The sequence below is a fragment of the Palaemon carinicauda genome, chromosome 18 (genome assembly GCF_036898095.1).
Source record: "Palaemon carinicauda isolate YSFRI2023 chromosome 18, ASM3689809v2, whole genome shotgun sequence".
NCBI lineage: Eukaryota > Metazoa > Arthropoda > Malacostraca > Decapoda > Palaemonidae > Palaemon > Palaemon carinicauda.
In genome coordinates, this window is record NC_090742.1 from 39,876,341 (window position 1) to 39,893,801 (window position 17,461).

The 17,461-nt window shown below is 34.5% G+C and overlaps 1 protein-coding gene across 1 annotated transcript in view; it reads right to left on the reverse strand.

The window, feature by feature from the left end:
• Positions 1–16,815, reverse strand: part of LOC137657258 (transforming protein p68/c-ets-1-like) — a 263,524-nt gene extending 246,709 nt beyond the window's left edge. Inside the window, exon 1 of the mRNA XM_068391596.1 lies at positions 16,666–16,815. Coding sequence (XP_068247697.1) covers positions 16,666–16,698 — 33 coding nt within the window. The 5' untranslated portion in view covers positions 16,699–16,815. The remainder of the gene's footprint in view (positions 1–16,665) is intronic.
• Between the last annotated feature and the right edge of the window lie 646 nt (positions 16,816–17,461).

Genomic DNA, 17,461 nt, shown 5'->3' on the forward strand with positions numbered 1-17,461 from the left:
CGTTCAAAGGAAAATCATTCCAACGTATAAAACTCATATACGTGTAGTTACTGTGCTCAATACACATGTAGTCATAATTTTTTCCAAAAACCAAGTTTATAAATAGGCCACAGGACGTATAACAAGAAAAAAAAATTCTCTCTCTCTCTCTCTCTCTCTCTCTCTCTCTCTCTCTCTCTCTCTCTCTCTCTCTCTCTCTCTCTCTCTCTCTCTCATGAGAGAGGGTCCTCATAGGTAAAAATGGCGTGTTCCCAGTTTCAAACGAAACAATCTTACTGAACCGGTCAAAACTCATCTCTTCTCAGAAAAAGTTGAAAGGCGGAACAACCAGAGCTTTTTAGTTAATCACAAAGGCCAATTGAGCAATCATTCATCTTTTCAAAGGACATCTTCTACGCACACAAATCCTAACATAGAATCCATTACGCAAGAGAATGATAATCATCATCAGCTGTTACTAGTCATCTACAGGAAAAATGGCCTAAGACATGTCCTTCCACTCGCGTCTGTTTTTAAGGTCTTTCTATGCCAGTTTAATCCCACAAACTTTCTTAGTTCGTCAATCCATCGTCTTCTCTTCCTTCTCCTGCTTCTTTAACTATCTCTAGGAATCCCTTTTGCTATTCTTAATGTCCGTATATTATCTGTCATTCTCAATATATGTCCTGCCTCCGTCCATTTCCTTTTCTTACATGTTGTATATTAATTAAATAAACTACGTATTTAGAGCAAATGTTTTCAAAAACGGGCAAAAACGCATTACATACTAATAAGAACCAATTATACATGAAATTAAGAATAATGTTAAGTTTATTTATTATTCTTAATGGGTCTCTTCGTACACATACACCGACATGGGATCCACCAAGCTAATGAATATGAAATGTTTGAATAATTAATCATAAATACGGAATTAAGAATCAACAAGAAAATTCATTAATAAAACATAAGCTTATTTCATTACTGCATATTTCAATGACTGATTGTGTCAGCATCTTGTATCATTTCTTAATGTTAATTTCATCTTCCCCTGAAGAAGAGGTAACGAGTGAATATGAAAAAAGAAAAAAATTAAATATTGATTATGAAAGGATACTGAAAGGATACAACACGGGAATAAATAAGGAGAGGAAAATCCAAGAATTAAGAAATGAAAAAAAAGAGGGCCGAGGAAAAAATAAAGAAGAGACAATGGTGGAAATGGGGAAAAATTCACATTAAGACAAATCCGAGAAATGAAGAGGAAGGGAAAAAAGGATTAGATAATGAAGATTAAAAGGCATTGAAACATTGAAATAAATGATGAGACGAAAGATGAAAGGATATGGGTGATTTATAAAGAGATTAAAAGATGTGGGTAGTTTGACATTGAAGGAAATGTAGAATAAAAGCTGATGTACAAAGTGCAAATCAAGGAAGAATCTAGAAATCATAAGAGAAAAGAAACACTAAGAAACACGGAAGGAATGAAAACAGAAGCAGAAAACGAAGAAGTAAAATAAGGATAAAACATGCTGAGTAGAAGAAAGGGAGACATGAAAGTCCACGAAAGAAATGCAAGCGGGGAGCAAGATGATGAGAGACGAACAAATTTAATAAAGAACCAGAATATGAGAGAGAGAGAGAGAGAGAGAGAGAGAGAGAGAGAGAGAGAGAGAGAGAGAGAGAGAGAGAGAGAGAGAGAGAACATTCTAAAGTTGCAATGTCATCACCACAACCAACACCATAAGAACACCATCAACAATAACCATGATATTCGCAACATCAAAACAACTTGAAGAGGAGCTCCTAAGAAAATAAGGTGCAACATCATTGTCACAACCACTAAACAACAACAAAAACTTATACAATCTACGAACAAAGGATACCATAAGCTTCTAACGAGAGAGAGAGAGAGAGAGAGAGAGAGAGAGAGAGAGAGAGAGAGAGAGAGAGAGAGAGGAGCACTCGGTGCCGGGTATAGCAAACATGACATTGATGAAAGCGGGCAGAAGAATAACGACGTGAAAGTCTAGCAAGATCCGTAAAATCGTTGCGAGGGGAGGGGGAAGGGAGCGAGGGGATTGGTGGGGTAGGGGCGGGCAAGGGCAGTCCCTTGTCGGGAGGTCTCACGAGTGCCATAATGACCTCCAAGGGACTTGTGCTAAACGGCGACTACTGTCCGTGTTTTCATTATGGCGGGATCGCCTTACTTTGCCACGTGGGGCCAGCTGCTTGGCGCTCGCTCTCTCTCTCTCTCTCTCTCTCTCTCTCTCTCTCTCTCTCTCTCTCTCTCTCTCTCTCCTCCTCTCTCCTCTCTCCTCGCTGACCCTGGTCCTATATTAAAAAATACCGCGAAACTTTAAGTGAGACGAATGATCAGACAGAACATTTAATCTAATTGGTTTATCAAATCAGTGATGAAATATACAAACACAGACAGATGCCTTTGCTATATCCCTCCCATACACTTTCCAGGGTGATAAAATCAAAGGCTGTAATGATAACAAATAGGTAGAATGATTTAAAGGCAGATAAAAATATACAAAGCAAATTATTACTAATATGTCAAAGTTTTGATGAAAATATTCTGATGAATACTGTCATATATTACTAAGATAGTAATTTAACTTATCTAAAAAAAAAGAAGAGCCAAGATTATGAAATCATTGGGAGAAAAATATTTTTATCCAATAAAAACTACCCAGATATATAGTCACATAAAAAATCAAATGACAATTAGAGATTATTAAAATTGCTCGTGCGACTGAAATTAGAACAAAATTCAACTGGACGGTTAAAAATGTTTCAATTAAATCACAAAAACCAAACACAAAATTAATCACAAAAATGTCCAATAAACAAAATTTTATTCAGTACGAAAAAAATCGACAACTCCCAACAGCAATGACTTTATAAAAGAAAAAGTCTTTCATGAAAAATTCTTAATTGAAATTTATATAAGGCCTAATTTTCTCCAATTATCCATTGATTACTTCCATATCTATCTAATAAATTTTCAAAAGATTTTCAATAACTCTCTTTCATCCACGAGAAGTTATTAATAAAAAATCACTCTGACCCCTTCAGAGATTGATACCTTATCTGTACAAAAACATTTTCTTAATGAAATCACTTTTGCAGACTCTCGACGCCTGTCTCAATATTGGGGAAATGAGCTGCGCTCTCCCCACAACAGGCTTTTGGATATCTAATAGTAAGTAAATTTATATATATATATATATATATATATATATATATATATATATATAAGTATTATACACTCATATACTGTATATGTGTGGATGTATGTACGGTGTTTATATATATATATATATATATATATATATATATATATATATATATATATATATATATAAACACCGTACATACATCCACACATATACAGTATATGAGTGTATAATACACACACACACAGACACACATATATATATATATATATATATATAATAGTATATACATATATGTATATATATATATGCTTGTACATATAAATGTGTGGGTGTATATGTCTGCATATGTACTGAATTAATCTGTGTGTATGTATGTACGTATGTATATATATATATATATATATATATATATATATATATATATATATGTGTGTGTGTGTGTGTATATATACGTGTGTATGTATGTATGTATATATATATATATATACATACACACGTATATACACACACATATATATATATATACATACATACATACATGCACACAGATTAATTCAGTACATACGCAGACATACACCCCCCCCCCCACACACACACATATATATATACATATATATATATATATATATATATATATATATATATATATATATATATATATATATATATATATATATATATATATATATATATGCACTTACTGATTTTAAAATTTTTCTCTAAAGAGAAATGAGTGAATGTTCTAGAGGTAACCAAGAAGTTGGAAGAAGAAGCCTGTCTCCATAGATACCAAATGACCTGCTGAGCCTCGGCGCTTTCTACCCAAGGGCGCTCTGGTGCCCGCCATATGGCAGATGGCAAAATGCTACCAACACCCGACATATTTTTTTTTTCAAAGAAAAACTTTCTGATTTTAAATTTAAAAGTATCTAATACATATTTGGTGATCTATTTCATAAGGTTTTCAAAAATTTTTTTGCTCAAGAAGCTATATTATGAATATTTGGTATATTTACTCAGGTTATGTTAAACTGAAAAACAAAATTGGCAGGGAAGGGTTGGCAACACTGCAGCCGAGAGTGTTCAGGGACGAGCAAATCTTGCATCTTTTTGAAAACGAAATCTGAAAGAGACTTCGAGCGTGCGTGATCCCACCCACGTCCGATCCACATCTCGCCCGTCTATCTTGACGACGATGAATAAAACGAAATTAGACGTCGTCTCCCGTAAGGGAAAAAAGGACGAACGTGGCCATTAACCTAATATATCGGAAGTGTGTGATACTTCTGTAGCAGCAACAGCAGAGACCTTTGAACATGATCTGCGCACATAAATTGCGAGCGGGGGGACAGCCCTGGAAGATCACTTGGGTAATATTACGGCAGTTTACCCGATGTGCCCGTAACGGTCTGTCCCTCTCAGCTGGGAAGAAAGTTCCTTTACAGTAGTTAAGATGATGACATACGACAGGAAAAAAATTGGTGCCAATGGCAGGAATGATACTACGAATGGATGGGAAAATGTCTTCATTGAATATTGAAAATAACAGCAACAACCAACCACAATAATAATAATAATAATAATAATAATAATAATAATAATAATAATAATAATAACAATAATAATAATAACATGGAACTAAGCTGATGAAAACAAAAGCAAATAAAGCATGTAAAAATCGAACGGGAATCATGACTAAAAAAAAATTATAATATATTTTCTTTAAAAAATTATATATATATATATATATATATGTATGTATATATATATATATATATATATATATATATGTATATATATATATATATATATATATATATATATATATATATAATTATATATATATTTTTTTAAATATAAGACAATTTAAAAAAATTACATACTTCATCATTCCATAATTTCAAGTTGAGAATTATTACCAAACATCTCTAGAAATGGATGTGGAAATGCGTTTCTCAAAAATTAACATATACGATAAGAAAATATTTTGCAAAAAATTAAAAGTAGGTAATAATTAATTAAAAATGCACAATACCTGTTGATCCTTTAAATAGTTATTCAAATTATTGAATATTTCACATTTATAAAGCTAGAAATAGAGAAATTGATAATAATTTGTATGCAGAAAACATTCGATTCCAATTCATATATTAAATACTAAACCCCATTAACGGGACTTCAATTTGTGTCATTAAAGCATTTTCTTTTGTTCAGAAAAATTAGGTAAAGTATGACCGAAATAATCGTCCAAACAAAGAGTACATATAATTGGGAGTTACAAAATATAAAATACAGTAAACTTTATAGCAAAATGTCAGATAGAAGATAAAAGAAAATAATAGAAGACTGCAAAATTACAAAAACTTCAGAACTATAGCGTAAATAATCAGGAAAAAGTTAAGGGTATACTAAATTTCACGAAAAAAAAAAAAGTTCTGAACGATCGTAAAACAGAATAAAATAAATAATACCGCATAAATTACCAGATCGAGATCAGGGTTATCAAAGATGGAAAAAAAAAAAATACTGTACACAATACCGAAAATTCAGCATAGCAAGATCATTACTATATTTTACTATAGTGTAAAAAGAAAATAGGGGATACCAAACCTAACTAAATTCTCATCACTTGGTCAAGCCAGTCGTGTGCATGAAATCTGAAATCAGAGAGAGAGAGAGAGAGAGAGAGAGAGAGAGAGAGAGAGAGAGAGAGAGAGAGAGAGAGAGAGAGATTCTTACTGAACACGGTTCAGGAATTATTTCAGTCAGAAACATCATGACTAAATTACGCAGCAGGTTCATCTACAGTACTATTATGGGAACTAATTTCTTATTGAATTTGCTTACACGTTATGATAAAACTGTATATCTATTTAATATATATACGTGTATATATATATATATATATATATACATATATATATATATATATATATATATATATATATATATATATATATATACATATTATATATATATATATATATATATATATATATATATATATATATATATATATGTAATGTGTGTATACATACATATATATATATAATTATATATATACACATACAATATATATATATATATATATATATATATATATATATATATATATATACACGCACATAATGAAACTGTGTACGCAAATAATAATAACGGAAAATAAAACAAAACCCACAAAGCAGCAAGCCTAAATAAAGAGAGATACACCATAAATAAATAAAAAGTTATCATGAGGCATATCAATTACAGCAACTGATGCCTCAGTGGAAAAGAAAGAAAGAAACAGCGTGAATATCAAACGATTTCGAAAGAAAAGGTGCACGGAAGATTACTACCTTGTACAGAGAGCGGGAGGGAGGAAAAGGATTATGGATAATTAAAGGCTAATTATCGGGGGGTGTCCCCTTATCTTTCTTAGCCATACAGATCTCATTAAGGATAAGAAAAGATATGATATCTATCCTATACGTTTCAACTATAGTGTTTTCCTTATAAATATTTGATCTGAAAAACAAGGAGGACGCCAGGTCATTCTACCAAAAATAATTTTCCGCTCAAATAGCGTTTTCGAAACTGCAGCAGCGATGATGATCCGTTTGTTTACTGCTTTACACGAGACGACAATCAACTGATAAGATTCTTAGTTTGTATTCATCTAGCGAGACTGGAATATTCCGGCTAGGATTTGATATTCTGATTAATTGCTATGTACTTATCAAACCTACTTCTACGTATCCCTTGTGCTAACCAGACCTCTGTCATTATGTTAGTGTATATATATATATATATATATATATATATATATATATATATATATATATATATATATACATATATATATATATATATATATATATATATATATATATATATATATATATATACATATATATTTACATACAGTATATATGTGTGTATGTAATGCACTCTTGCACAAAATTGTTAAAGACTGGAAAATAAGCAAATTAACAGATACCCTAGGAAAAAGTTTCATTCTCTGAAGCGTTTTCTCTTATTTTGGTAGCAAAGGAGCACATGAAATGTAACTGTAAATAATTGACAAGAATAATGATAATGACGACGCAATAACATTATCTATATGATCAATCCTAGACATGGTTGCAAACTGTACCGGACAGAAAGGCTTCAGAGAAACGTCAAAATAAGGTCAACTTATATAGCTCGCCTTCCACCGAGGAATACAAACTTCAAACCTCCCTTAATGAAAAAAAAAATAAATGAAAATAAGGTGCAGAGCTCCATTTCTGTAAAGAATATTACTTATTTAAATGCTAAGGGACCTTCCTTATTTGATCTACAAACTCGTCGACTAGGAATAACAAATGTAGATTACAACAGTACAGAGGTAACGGATACAAACTGTATTTGAAAAGTCAGAACACCACTCAGTGTGGTAATTTCTTTCCATACAATATAGCAAATACTTGGAATAGACTACCAACGGATGTAGAAAACAGTTACATGGTAAACGAGTTCAAGAATAAGTTAGACAACATCATTGGAACTCTCTAAATGCTTAAACTAAATCGCTCTACCAAAGAGCAAATTGAGTCTCATGGGATGGACTAAAAAGTCCTTGAGACACCCAAAATCCTTGTAACTCCTTGAGATTCCTTGTAACTCAACAGGAAAAGAGGGAAGTTTTAGACGCTTAAGGAGGCAAAAGATTACGATTCTTTCCATGTCGCACCTGCAATCCTTATCGAAGTTTATTTACCTTCTGACATGATGAATAAAGAGGGGAACTAGGCTGCCATTGTCAATGGACAATATCCACAGACGGGGGAGGCGGGCCAAAGGCTTCAGGGTGATGGTCGTGCGTTTAGAAGGATGATAACTACCATTTCATCTAATGGGGACTATAAAGTTGCACTCATATAATGAATGGTGAGTTATGACAGAGCTATTCATTCAATATCAAATAATTTTATATCTAATGGTGATTATAATGACTAAAGTTACCGACAACATATTTGATGATATCAAAAATAATAAAAGCAAATGTAGAAATAACATACGGGTAATCATCTCTGGTGTGACTAAGAGGAAAAAGAAGAATAATAATAACAGAGGTATTAATGATATAAAATATATTGACAATAATACAAAGTAAGGCAATAAGATTTCTATGTCATAACTCGAGGGGCACTCAGTAGAGAGCATGCCATCGCCACGCCAGGCAGTGTTATTTTGGTCTTCACTCTAATGCGCACTTGCAATTCGACGTATTTTCTTCAAATTCTAACTGACTTATCATTGTGTCATACCCCACATCTCCACCAAGTTTCATTGAAACTGGTTCATTAGTTTTTCCATAATATTGTTTAAAAAAAAAAACTAACAAAACATTTGCCATTTACTTAAAATTGCAATTATATGATTTCAAAATAATGCTGCGTCCCTGTACTTTGATGCACTTTTCCCAAAATGTTACAGATTCCTCTTGGGTCATACCCAACTTGGCTACCATGTTTAGTCAAAATCGGTACGGTAGTTGTTTTAATAAAGTTACTTACAAACAAATAAATATTCTAACAAAGAAACAGAGGTTGATGGAAACCCTTTGCAAAATTTTCGAAATTTGGCAAAGGCAATTATAAAACACAAGTGACGTCACTAACAATAATCAAGAAAAGAGACGACTAGCCACATGTTCCTAACCTTTAACCCTCCTTGAGTACAAGCCCCAAATCCTCCCCGGGCCCCCTAAGCACAAAAAGGGGGAAGAATGTACTTCACTTGAAAAAACAAAAGGAAGCCAATGATTAGGTCACCATCATTAACCTACAGAAATTATGGGCTATTACGATAATTGGGTGACTTATTAGTAGACATTAACGTTTTTTTAAAACGAAATTTTAAAAAGTGGCTTTGTGTTTTGTCGATAATTCGTTACCTAATATTTCTGAGACAGTTTCCCATAAAATTCTTGAATTCTGAAACAAAACTAATGAGGAGATTCTCGTGTTGGATTCGAACCTATGCTAATTGCGAAACTGGGGACAGTAATCTGGCAACTATTCGTATGTTTGTATGCATGTGGGAATTTTTTTTTTATAATAAAAAAATGGGAGAGAAGTCTTGGTCTTTTTATCTACCACAGGACTCACGAAAATGGCTTCTTTACAAAAAAAAAAAAAGGAAGGTTATGATAATTTAGGGCACCATACCCTTGGCGGTATAAATAAAGTCAGGGATAAAAACAATAAATCATTATTTCATTTTAATTTTGAGGGGAAGGAAGATCAGGCGAATTAAAGGAACGAGGAAGGAGAGAGAGAGAGAGAGAGAGAGAGAGAGAGAGAGAGAGAGAGAGAGAGAGAGAGAGAGAGAGAGAGAATTTAAGCGTGTAATTATGTTGCAAAAACCTTGCATTTTATTCAAATTAGTCTAATCAGGAATTGTAAATATTTTCATGTCGCACGGTCAGCAAAATAATTAAATCAAGGTTAAAACCTTTGAGTTAATAGGCGTAGGAAGAGGAGATGATGATGATGATGATGATGATGAAACCTAGCAGCAATAAAAATCTAATAACGGCCTATTTTTTTTAAAAAGTCTTTTTTCAGTTCCCTTTCTATTATCGTCTAAATAAACACATTACCTAAATTCTTAACATATCTGGAAAATGTTTGAATTTAAAAGCATCTTTGGAATTATCACTATTATTAGCCAAGCTGCAACTCTATTGTAAAATCAATATACTACAAAAGCGAGGGCCCATATAGGGAAAGTACCCCGGCATGGAAAAAAAATGGAAAAAGTAAAGAATAAACTAGAAAATATAACGAAAAAAGAACCTTTTATTGTTGACGGACAAAAGAAAGATTGTGTAATTACAAGGAACACAACCGGATCAAACTCTGACCTACATTTGACTGACAGAAATCTTGGAAGGCTGAATGGAGTCGCTTGATGGGCGATTGTTTCTATCCCTCTTCTTCTTAGGAAGAGCCCCAGGACAGAAATTGTGAATTTCTCTTGCCATTATCACTTAATTTGATAAGAGACGCTTCGAGGGACCGTGCAGTCCAAAACGAGACCCCTGTAAGGACTGGAATCCAGCTTAAATGTGAACAAAGATTCGACCTTAGGTAAACCAAACCCCCGCCAGGGAATGTCCCGTATAACCAGGGTATTTGAAAGGGTACGGAGCGGGTACATGGTCTGGGTATGGTCGTGCTTGGGGCGGGGGGAAAGAGCAGTAAACAGGTGAGCTAACGACGTGTATCGGGTCAATTAGCGGTTTTACCTGCCCACTAATGGCCCATTCTTCTGCCTACCCATCCCGCAGATAAACCTACTCCCACCCACCTTCGAATAACCCATTACCCCCGAGGGGTTGAAAGAATGGATGGATGGATGACTTCCCCTTCGTCTACCGTCTTAGAAGCACTCTTTCTCTCTCCTACGCTTCTCCTCTTTGCTTGCGGTTGTGAAGTTTAATGCAAACGAGGTAAGGGCGGGTCGTTATCATCCTCATAATGATATGCAAGGAATACGAGAATAAGACATGAGGACTATACTGACGGATATGGAGTAGCACGGTCGGGAAGCGAGGAGTTTAGGAGGACAGGGAAAGAAGAAAAGCACGCTAGAAGAGAGACGGGAGGAGGAATTATTATGAGTGAGAGGGAAAGTGGGTGAGGAGACAGAAAGGAAAAGGAAAGTGGGTGAGGAGACAGATAGAAAAAGGAAAGTGGGTGAGGAGACAGATAAAACAGGAAAGTGGATGAGGAGACAGGTAGAGAAGGAAAGTGGATGAAGAGACAGATAGAACAGGAAAGTGGATGGGGAGACAGACAGAGAAGGAAAGTGGGTGAGGAGACAGACAGAGAAGGAAAGTGGGTGAGGAGACAGACAGAAAAGGAAAGTGGGTGATGAAACTGACAGAGTAAGGAAAGTGGATGAAGAGACAGAACAGGAAAGTAAATGAAAAGACAGACAAAGAAGGAAAGTGAGTGAGGAGACAGACAGCGAAGGAAAATGAGAGAGAGAGAGAGAGAGAGAGAGAGAGAGAGAGAGAGAGAGAGAGAGAGAGAGAGAGAGAGAGAAGGAAAGTGGGCGATGAAACAGACAGAGAAGGAAAGTGAGTGAGGAGACAGAAGGAAAACGAGTAGGGAAAAATGAAAAACGTCTGTGCGGCTATTTAGGGAAATAATCAGGAAAATGAAAGTGATCGAAGAGACAATAAGAACTCAAAAGGAAAGTAAGAAAAAAAGACAGAAAGCGAAACGAAAAGAAAGAGACAATGTGAATGAGAATAAAGAAAGATCTTTGGGGGAGACAGATAGGTCACAGAAGAAAGCAAGAGAAATGAGGGAAGTGAGAAAAAAGCGAGAGATGTGTGGGGGGGAAAGATGGGGAGAGATAAAACAGAAGCCATGAGCCAGATCCCAGAATATCAGCCAGTATTTAGGGATGCTGCAAAAAAGGGAGCCACATAAAGCAAGGAGTACTGAGATAATAAAAAGGGAGAGTGATGTGATGGTAATGAGAGTGAGGATTTGGGGGAAGATTATAAGATAAAGCAAGCTTCAAGATTTCGAAATGGGGACGTGTTTGGAGCACCTTTTGACATTGAAAACAAGCTATACTGACATCTGTAAACCATAATCATCTACTGGCACTATAATAATCATCAATATTATGCAAGGAGTTTGAAAAATTCAATCATATGCTGCAGAAAATCTAAGAATTTATTCTAAATCAATATCGTTTCTGAGATAACTGTAAACTCCCACCTTTCATAAAATATTGTTAAAGATATACCCTGACTATATCCCTCACAAGATAGCTTGAAGTAGTGGTTTAGTTTTCCTAACAATGAAATCTATATTCAAACCACTAACTTTCCCTCATATTTCCATTACCACAATCTTCGGTCTTCTGGGTCCTGAATTAGCGCGGGCTACTCGCTTTTCAATAGGAAAAGGTTGGCTCTCGACCCTCCGGGAAGCGAAGACATTTCTGCCCATTAAAGGAACAAAGGTTATGCGTCGGGAAATGAAGACAATTGAACATTATTCTAAATTGGAGCAGCAGAAGAATAGAGGCAGTCGCTGAATCATGAAATCCGAGAATTACAGATCTCCATCGTTTCACTTATTATAAAATTCTCATCAATGTTCCTTAGATATTTAATAGGGCCAACGCTCCGGAGTTTAACTATCATGGTTTCATTTAACCTATCTATTTGTAAATAACTACCTAAATATATTCATACATACATACATACATACATACATACCTATACTGTATGTGAATGTTGACATGAATTAAATTATACCTTCATTGTCTCTAAGCCAACTTGCTAAAAGGAAGTTAATAGTATGATGGCTTATTCCATATGAACTTAATTACAACAATAACATTTAAAAATAATACATCAAAAGGCACACATTCACTGCTGCTCCTTTTGAGAAAGCTTTGAAATAGGATGTTATCAATCAAGGATCTCTGTCTCTTTGAACTACTCCGGTTAAATAAGATACAAGTCATAAATTAAATCTGATAAGTGAATTTCCGTTTTTCGCTCTTAGTACCCGCAATATCATTAATATCTGTCCGATAAACAAAAAACTGAAGTTTTCGGAGCATTTTTCTCTCAGTTAAGAACACCTGTACAGGTAAAAATAGCAACAAAATAGAAACTCACAGTAATAGTAATACTAATAATATAATCTATAGCATTACCATAGGAAAGTATAGAGGGCAGAGCCAATATAGAAACTACCAAATTCAGTATGTTATATCTCCAATGTCTTAAGTAATCTTTTTATTTTTCATTTCTTGCAATATCAAAACCTAAAGAATACCCATTATCTTTAAGAGTAATCTTTATTCTTGGGTGACTCTTAAAAATATACTAATAAAGATTAGATGATATCTGTTCATTTTAGTTAATCATATCATTAAAGCTGATTATTGTAATTAAAAGATTGATGGCGATCACAGTATTCATTAGTACCAAAGATTTAAGCAGAGATTAAAAGAGATTAAAGGATTCACACAATATCAAGATTTCAGGCTACGAGAGAGAGAGAGAGAGAGAGAGAGAGAGAGAGAGAGAGAGAGAGAGAGAGAGAGAGAGAGAGAGAGATCCTTTCGCTAACTGAAAAAACAAAGGAATATATAGATATATTTATGCATATATTCAAAATAACCTAACAATTATCTAAACAAAAGAAGAGTATCAATATCTTTCTTTCTATCAAGCAATTTCTAGGGTTTCTACACGTCTTCTCTTGGAACATTTCCAAATTATGCACCCGTCTTTCCGCCCCCCCCCCCTTTTTTTTTTACATATCCTAACCATCAACATTAACTCAAAATATTTCAACTACGGTAAACATTTTACCAACTCAATACGAGTATTTGAGTACTTTAACATTTATCCTTTTAGTTGTCCTTACGTTGCGGATGCTAGAAAACTGAATTTAACCTACATGGTATCTTTTCTTTTATCAGTAGTGAACATCCACAATACGCTTCTATACAGGAAAGCTGACTGAACCGTTTCTTTATATATTCCAAACTTGGGTTTTACACATACGACAAACCTCTTCTAATTCTGTATTTCGTGATTCAATTATCCAGTATTTCAATTTTTCGTTTACGATAATCCTCCGAAATACAACATCCTCTAAAAGAAAATATCAAAATTAAATGTATCCATTCTTCATTCAAACATTGCCCCTCATAATAATTATCTTTCTAACAATTACAACAAAATTCATCATCTTTCACTAATTTCACTTCGTTATCTCCATCCAATATCAATCTCATTACATGGTATGATCGGCAGCAACCTCGCTTATCAAGAAAGAGGACCCGGGGGCGACATCTGAGCGAGGACATGCATATGAGAACGATAGAGGAAAATTCCCACATGACAGAGCTAATCATGTAACTGGTAGTTACCCGACTATAGTGGGCCAAACCAGGGCCAACATAGGACAAGGGGAAAGCAGGCTAATCTTAAAGACGTGTTGAAATCAGAAGTCTAACATCATCTGGTACTTCTCCACGGGGATAATGCATGTACAGTAATGTAATTTTTTTTTTTTTTTTTTTGCTTTTTTTGGCCTGTACATGATTATAAATTTGCCTGTACTCTTACGGTAGCATATATATATATATATATATATATATATATATATATATATATATATATATATATATATATATATATATATATATATATATATATATATATATATATATATATATAGTAAAACTATCAGTATCAGATTTCTAGACGATGTCCTAAAAATAGACGTAACTGGTAAGTATCCGTATAGCGTTTTAATTTTTCCAAGTTTTATTTTCATCTGAACATCACGTGTTCCTGTAGCTGTACGTTATTGTTTCATATATCGTGATTTACACATACACAGACACACACACACACACACACACACATATATATATATATATATATATATATATATATATATATATATATATATATATATATATACACATACACACTAAAGCATTGACACACACACACACATATATATATATATATATATATATATATATATATATATATATACATACACACATACACACTAAGGCATTGACACACACACACACACACACCAGTGTACCCGTATATCATAGGGTATTCACAAATTTCTTCCTTCCAAACAGTTAAGTACACCTGGCGCTCCAGACAAGAATCTCAAAGGCCAAGTGCGAATAATTTGCACCATCAGTTCTGGACACAAGATTCTCTGATATCTGTATTTACTCTGGGATTAGGCCTATTGTGAATACAAGCACCTGGCTCCCCCCCCCCTTTTCTCTCTCTCTATCTCTCTTTTCACCTTTTCGTCTTTGAGCATCTCCGTCCACAAAACAGACGCCAAAACAAATGACTAGTGTTGCCATCCTTGGGTCTTTAGATGAAAAATTATTTAAGATTAACATGAATGTTATCGAAATTTGATAATTACTAATTAATTAAACGATTTAGATTACAACGCTTCGACTCACAATGAAGATAAAACTTCTAATTTATCACAATACAAAGAATATAAAATCCAGTTAATAAAGACTAAAACGCAACTTGTTTTCCAGTGAGCAAAAGCGACCTAGGGTCAAGCAAGTCCGAGCAGGGCATCGGAGGTCACAAAAGCAAGGGAAAAGGCCGCGACCCCAAGCACACCACTATAGATAGCGATCAAAGGCATCGACAGACCCCAAGCAGTGATACATTACACTCCACAAAGGTCACCGGTCCAATTCCTCCGACGGGGCTTTTGTGCCAAAGGATTAGAGTTTGGGAGAAAAGACGAATTCCGCTCTGTTTGTTCCTTTGGTTCTCACGCTCTCAAGGAGAACCAAAATAAAACTTAAGCATATTTTCTAGAAAATCTGTTCGCTAATTATTTCAGTTTTTTTAGTATCCCCTTGCTTGGAATGTAGACATTTCTGCGTTATGTTAATGGAAAGTTACATAGCTTTCGTTTTCTATAATACTTGAAACGTAGTAATAGATTTGACTTTTTTCAATATATTTATATGACGATTGACTTATTTTCTTACTCAATAAAGTATATTACGTATAAGGATAAACGCACAAAATTACATTCATTCCTTTGAATAATAAGTTCGAATATACTTGGTGTGTATTTCAACACAATATTGATAAGCTAATTCAGATCAATCCGTATACATACGATTTATGATACATAATCTATTTCATAATAAATGATTTCGCAAGTCAAATACACAGAACTTATTCATTTCTAATACTTCTGCTCTACTCTGTTCCTTTATTGGCTCATTTTCCTTTTCGTCGTAATGATGAATTTCAATAATCAACGATAAGGAATAAAATCGTAATAGTCAAGGAATTGGAGATAACCGTGATAACAAGAATTAAAGCCGTTTTCCTTATCGTGTTAGAGAGAGAGAGAGAGAGAGAGAGAGAGAGAGAGAGAGAGAGAGAGAGAGAGAGAGAGAGAGAGAGAGGGGAAGCAGTTGCTGATGGCTTAAAAGAAAAAAAACATATTTTTTTGTACTAATTAAATGGAAAAAATAATTGTAATTGTACATTTAATATTGAAGCACAAACTCCAAAGAAATAAGCAATAAAATACTCTTTACACTCATAATCAGTTTAAATTCACAACGAAACAAATCTTAAGTTATCTAATTTCTGCTAAAATATCAATAACAATGACAAACAATAGCAACAATTAGTTTGAAGGAAAAATTTCCTTGTACAATACTCGGGAAAGCAACTCAATTCTTTTTAATGAGGCACATTTGCACTGATTCGCAAGGGTGCCCTTTTAGCTCAGAAAAATGTCCTACTACCTGATTGGTTGGATAAAAAAATACTGTAACCAATCAGCTAGTAGGGAACTTTTCCGAGCTAAAAGGACACCTCTGCAAGTCCGTGCAAAAGCGCCTCATTAAAATAAAATGAGTATAGTAAAAATTAGATTCCTACCTCCCACTCCAGATCAAAGATGTCTTCATCCATAATCGAAGTGTGAAAGAGAAATATCGCAATTTGCAACACAGAAAATACAGGTCTTCCTTCAGTCACACTAACTCATACACTGATAACCCTGAAGGTGTTACTGGAGACGGTGCCATTAAATCTTTATCTTTCCATCAGTGTGTGCGGGGTTTACATAGAGAAGAAATAATTCCCTGATAAATGATAAGCAGCACGAATTGAACAAAACACCCCTTTCCATCACTTCCCTTCACCCTTCCCCCACCCCTTACCCCCTTCCAACCTAGAGAAACCCTCCACCTCCCTTAAACACCCGATAAAGAGGAGACGCCTTATCGCCTCGCCGTATCTTGACAGTCATCCAGGTGATAACACGAACATTTCGGCAAAGGTGGTCGTTACCGACTCTTCCCCAAAAGGGATAGCCTTGAGAGGTGATCATTCATTATTCGAAGGGACAGGCAACGGCTACTGGAAACCATTTTTGTTCTCGAGAAGGTCGGAATGATGGTGAATGTTATTGGTTTGACCTAGGAATGGAGGTACGTTTGTCTCTCTTCCCGCGCAACCTGTGTGTTATCTCGTTACAGTTTCGAGTCTTTAATGGTGTGTCTCCAAGACGAGGGCATGATGAAGATCGGAATATTTTCTTTTTTCTTTCAAGGAATGATTTAACAACTCATTAACATAGTAGAAGATAGATCGAAAAGGATTGTGGTGGCCTATTGAACGCAGCCCTATCAGGCGTTCTGCTGGACGGGAGATCGATTCATGCTTAAATCTG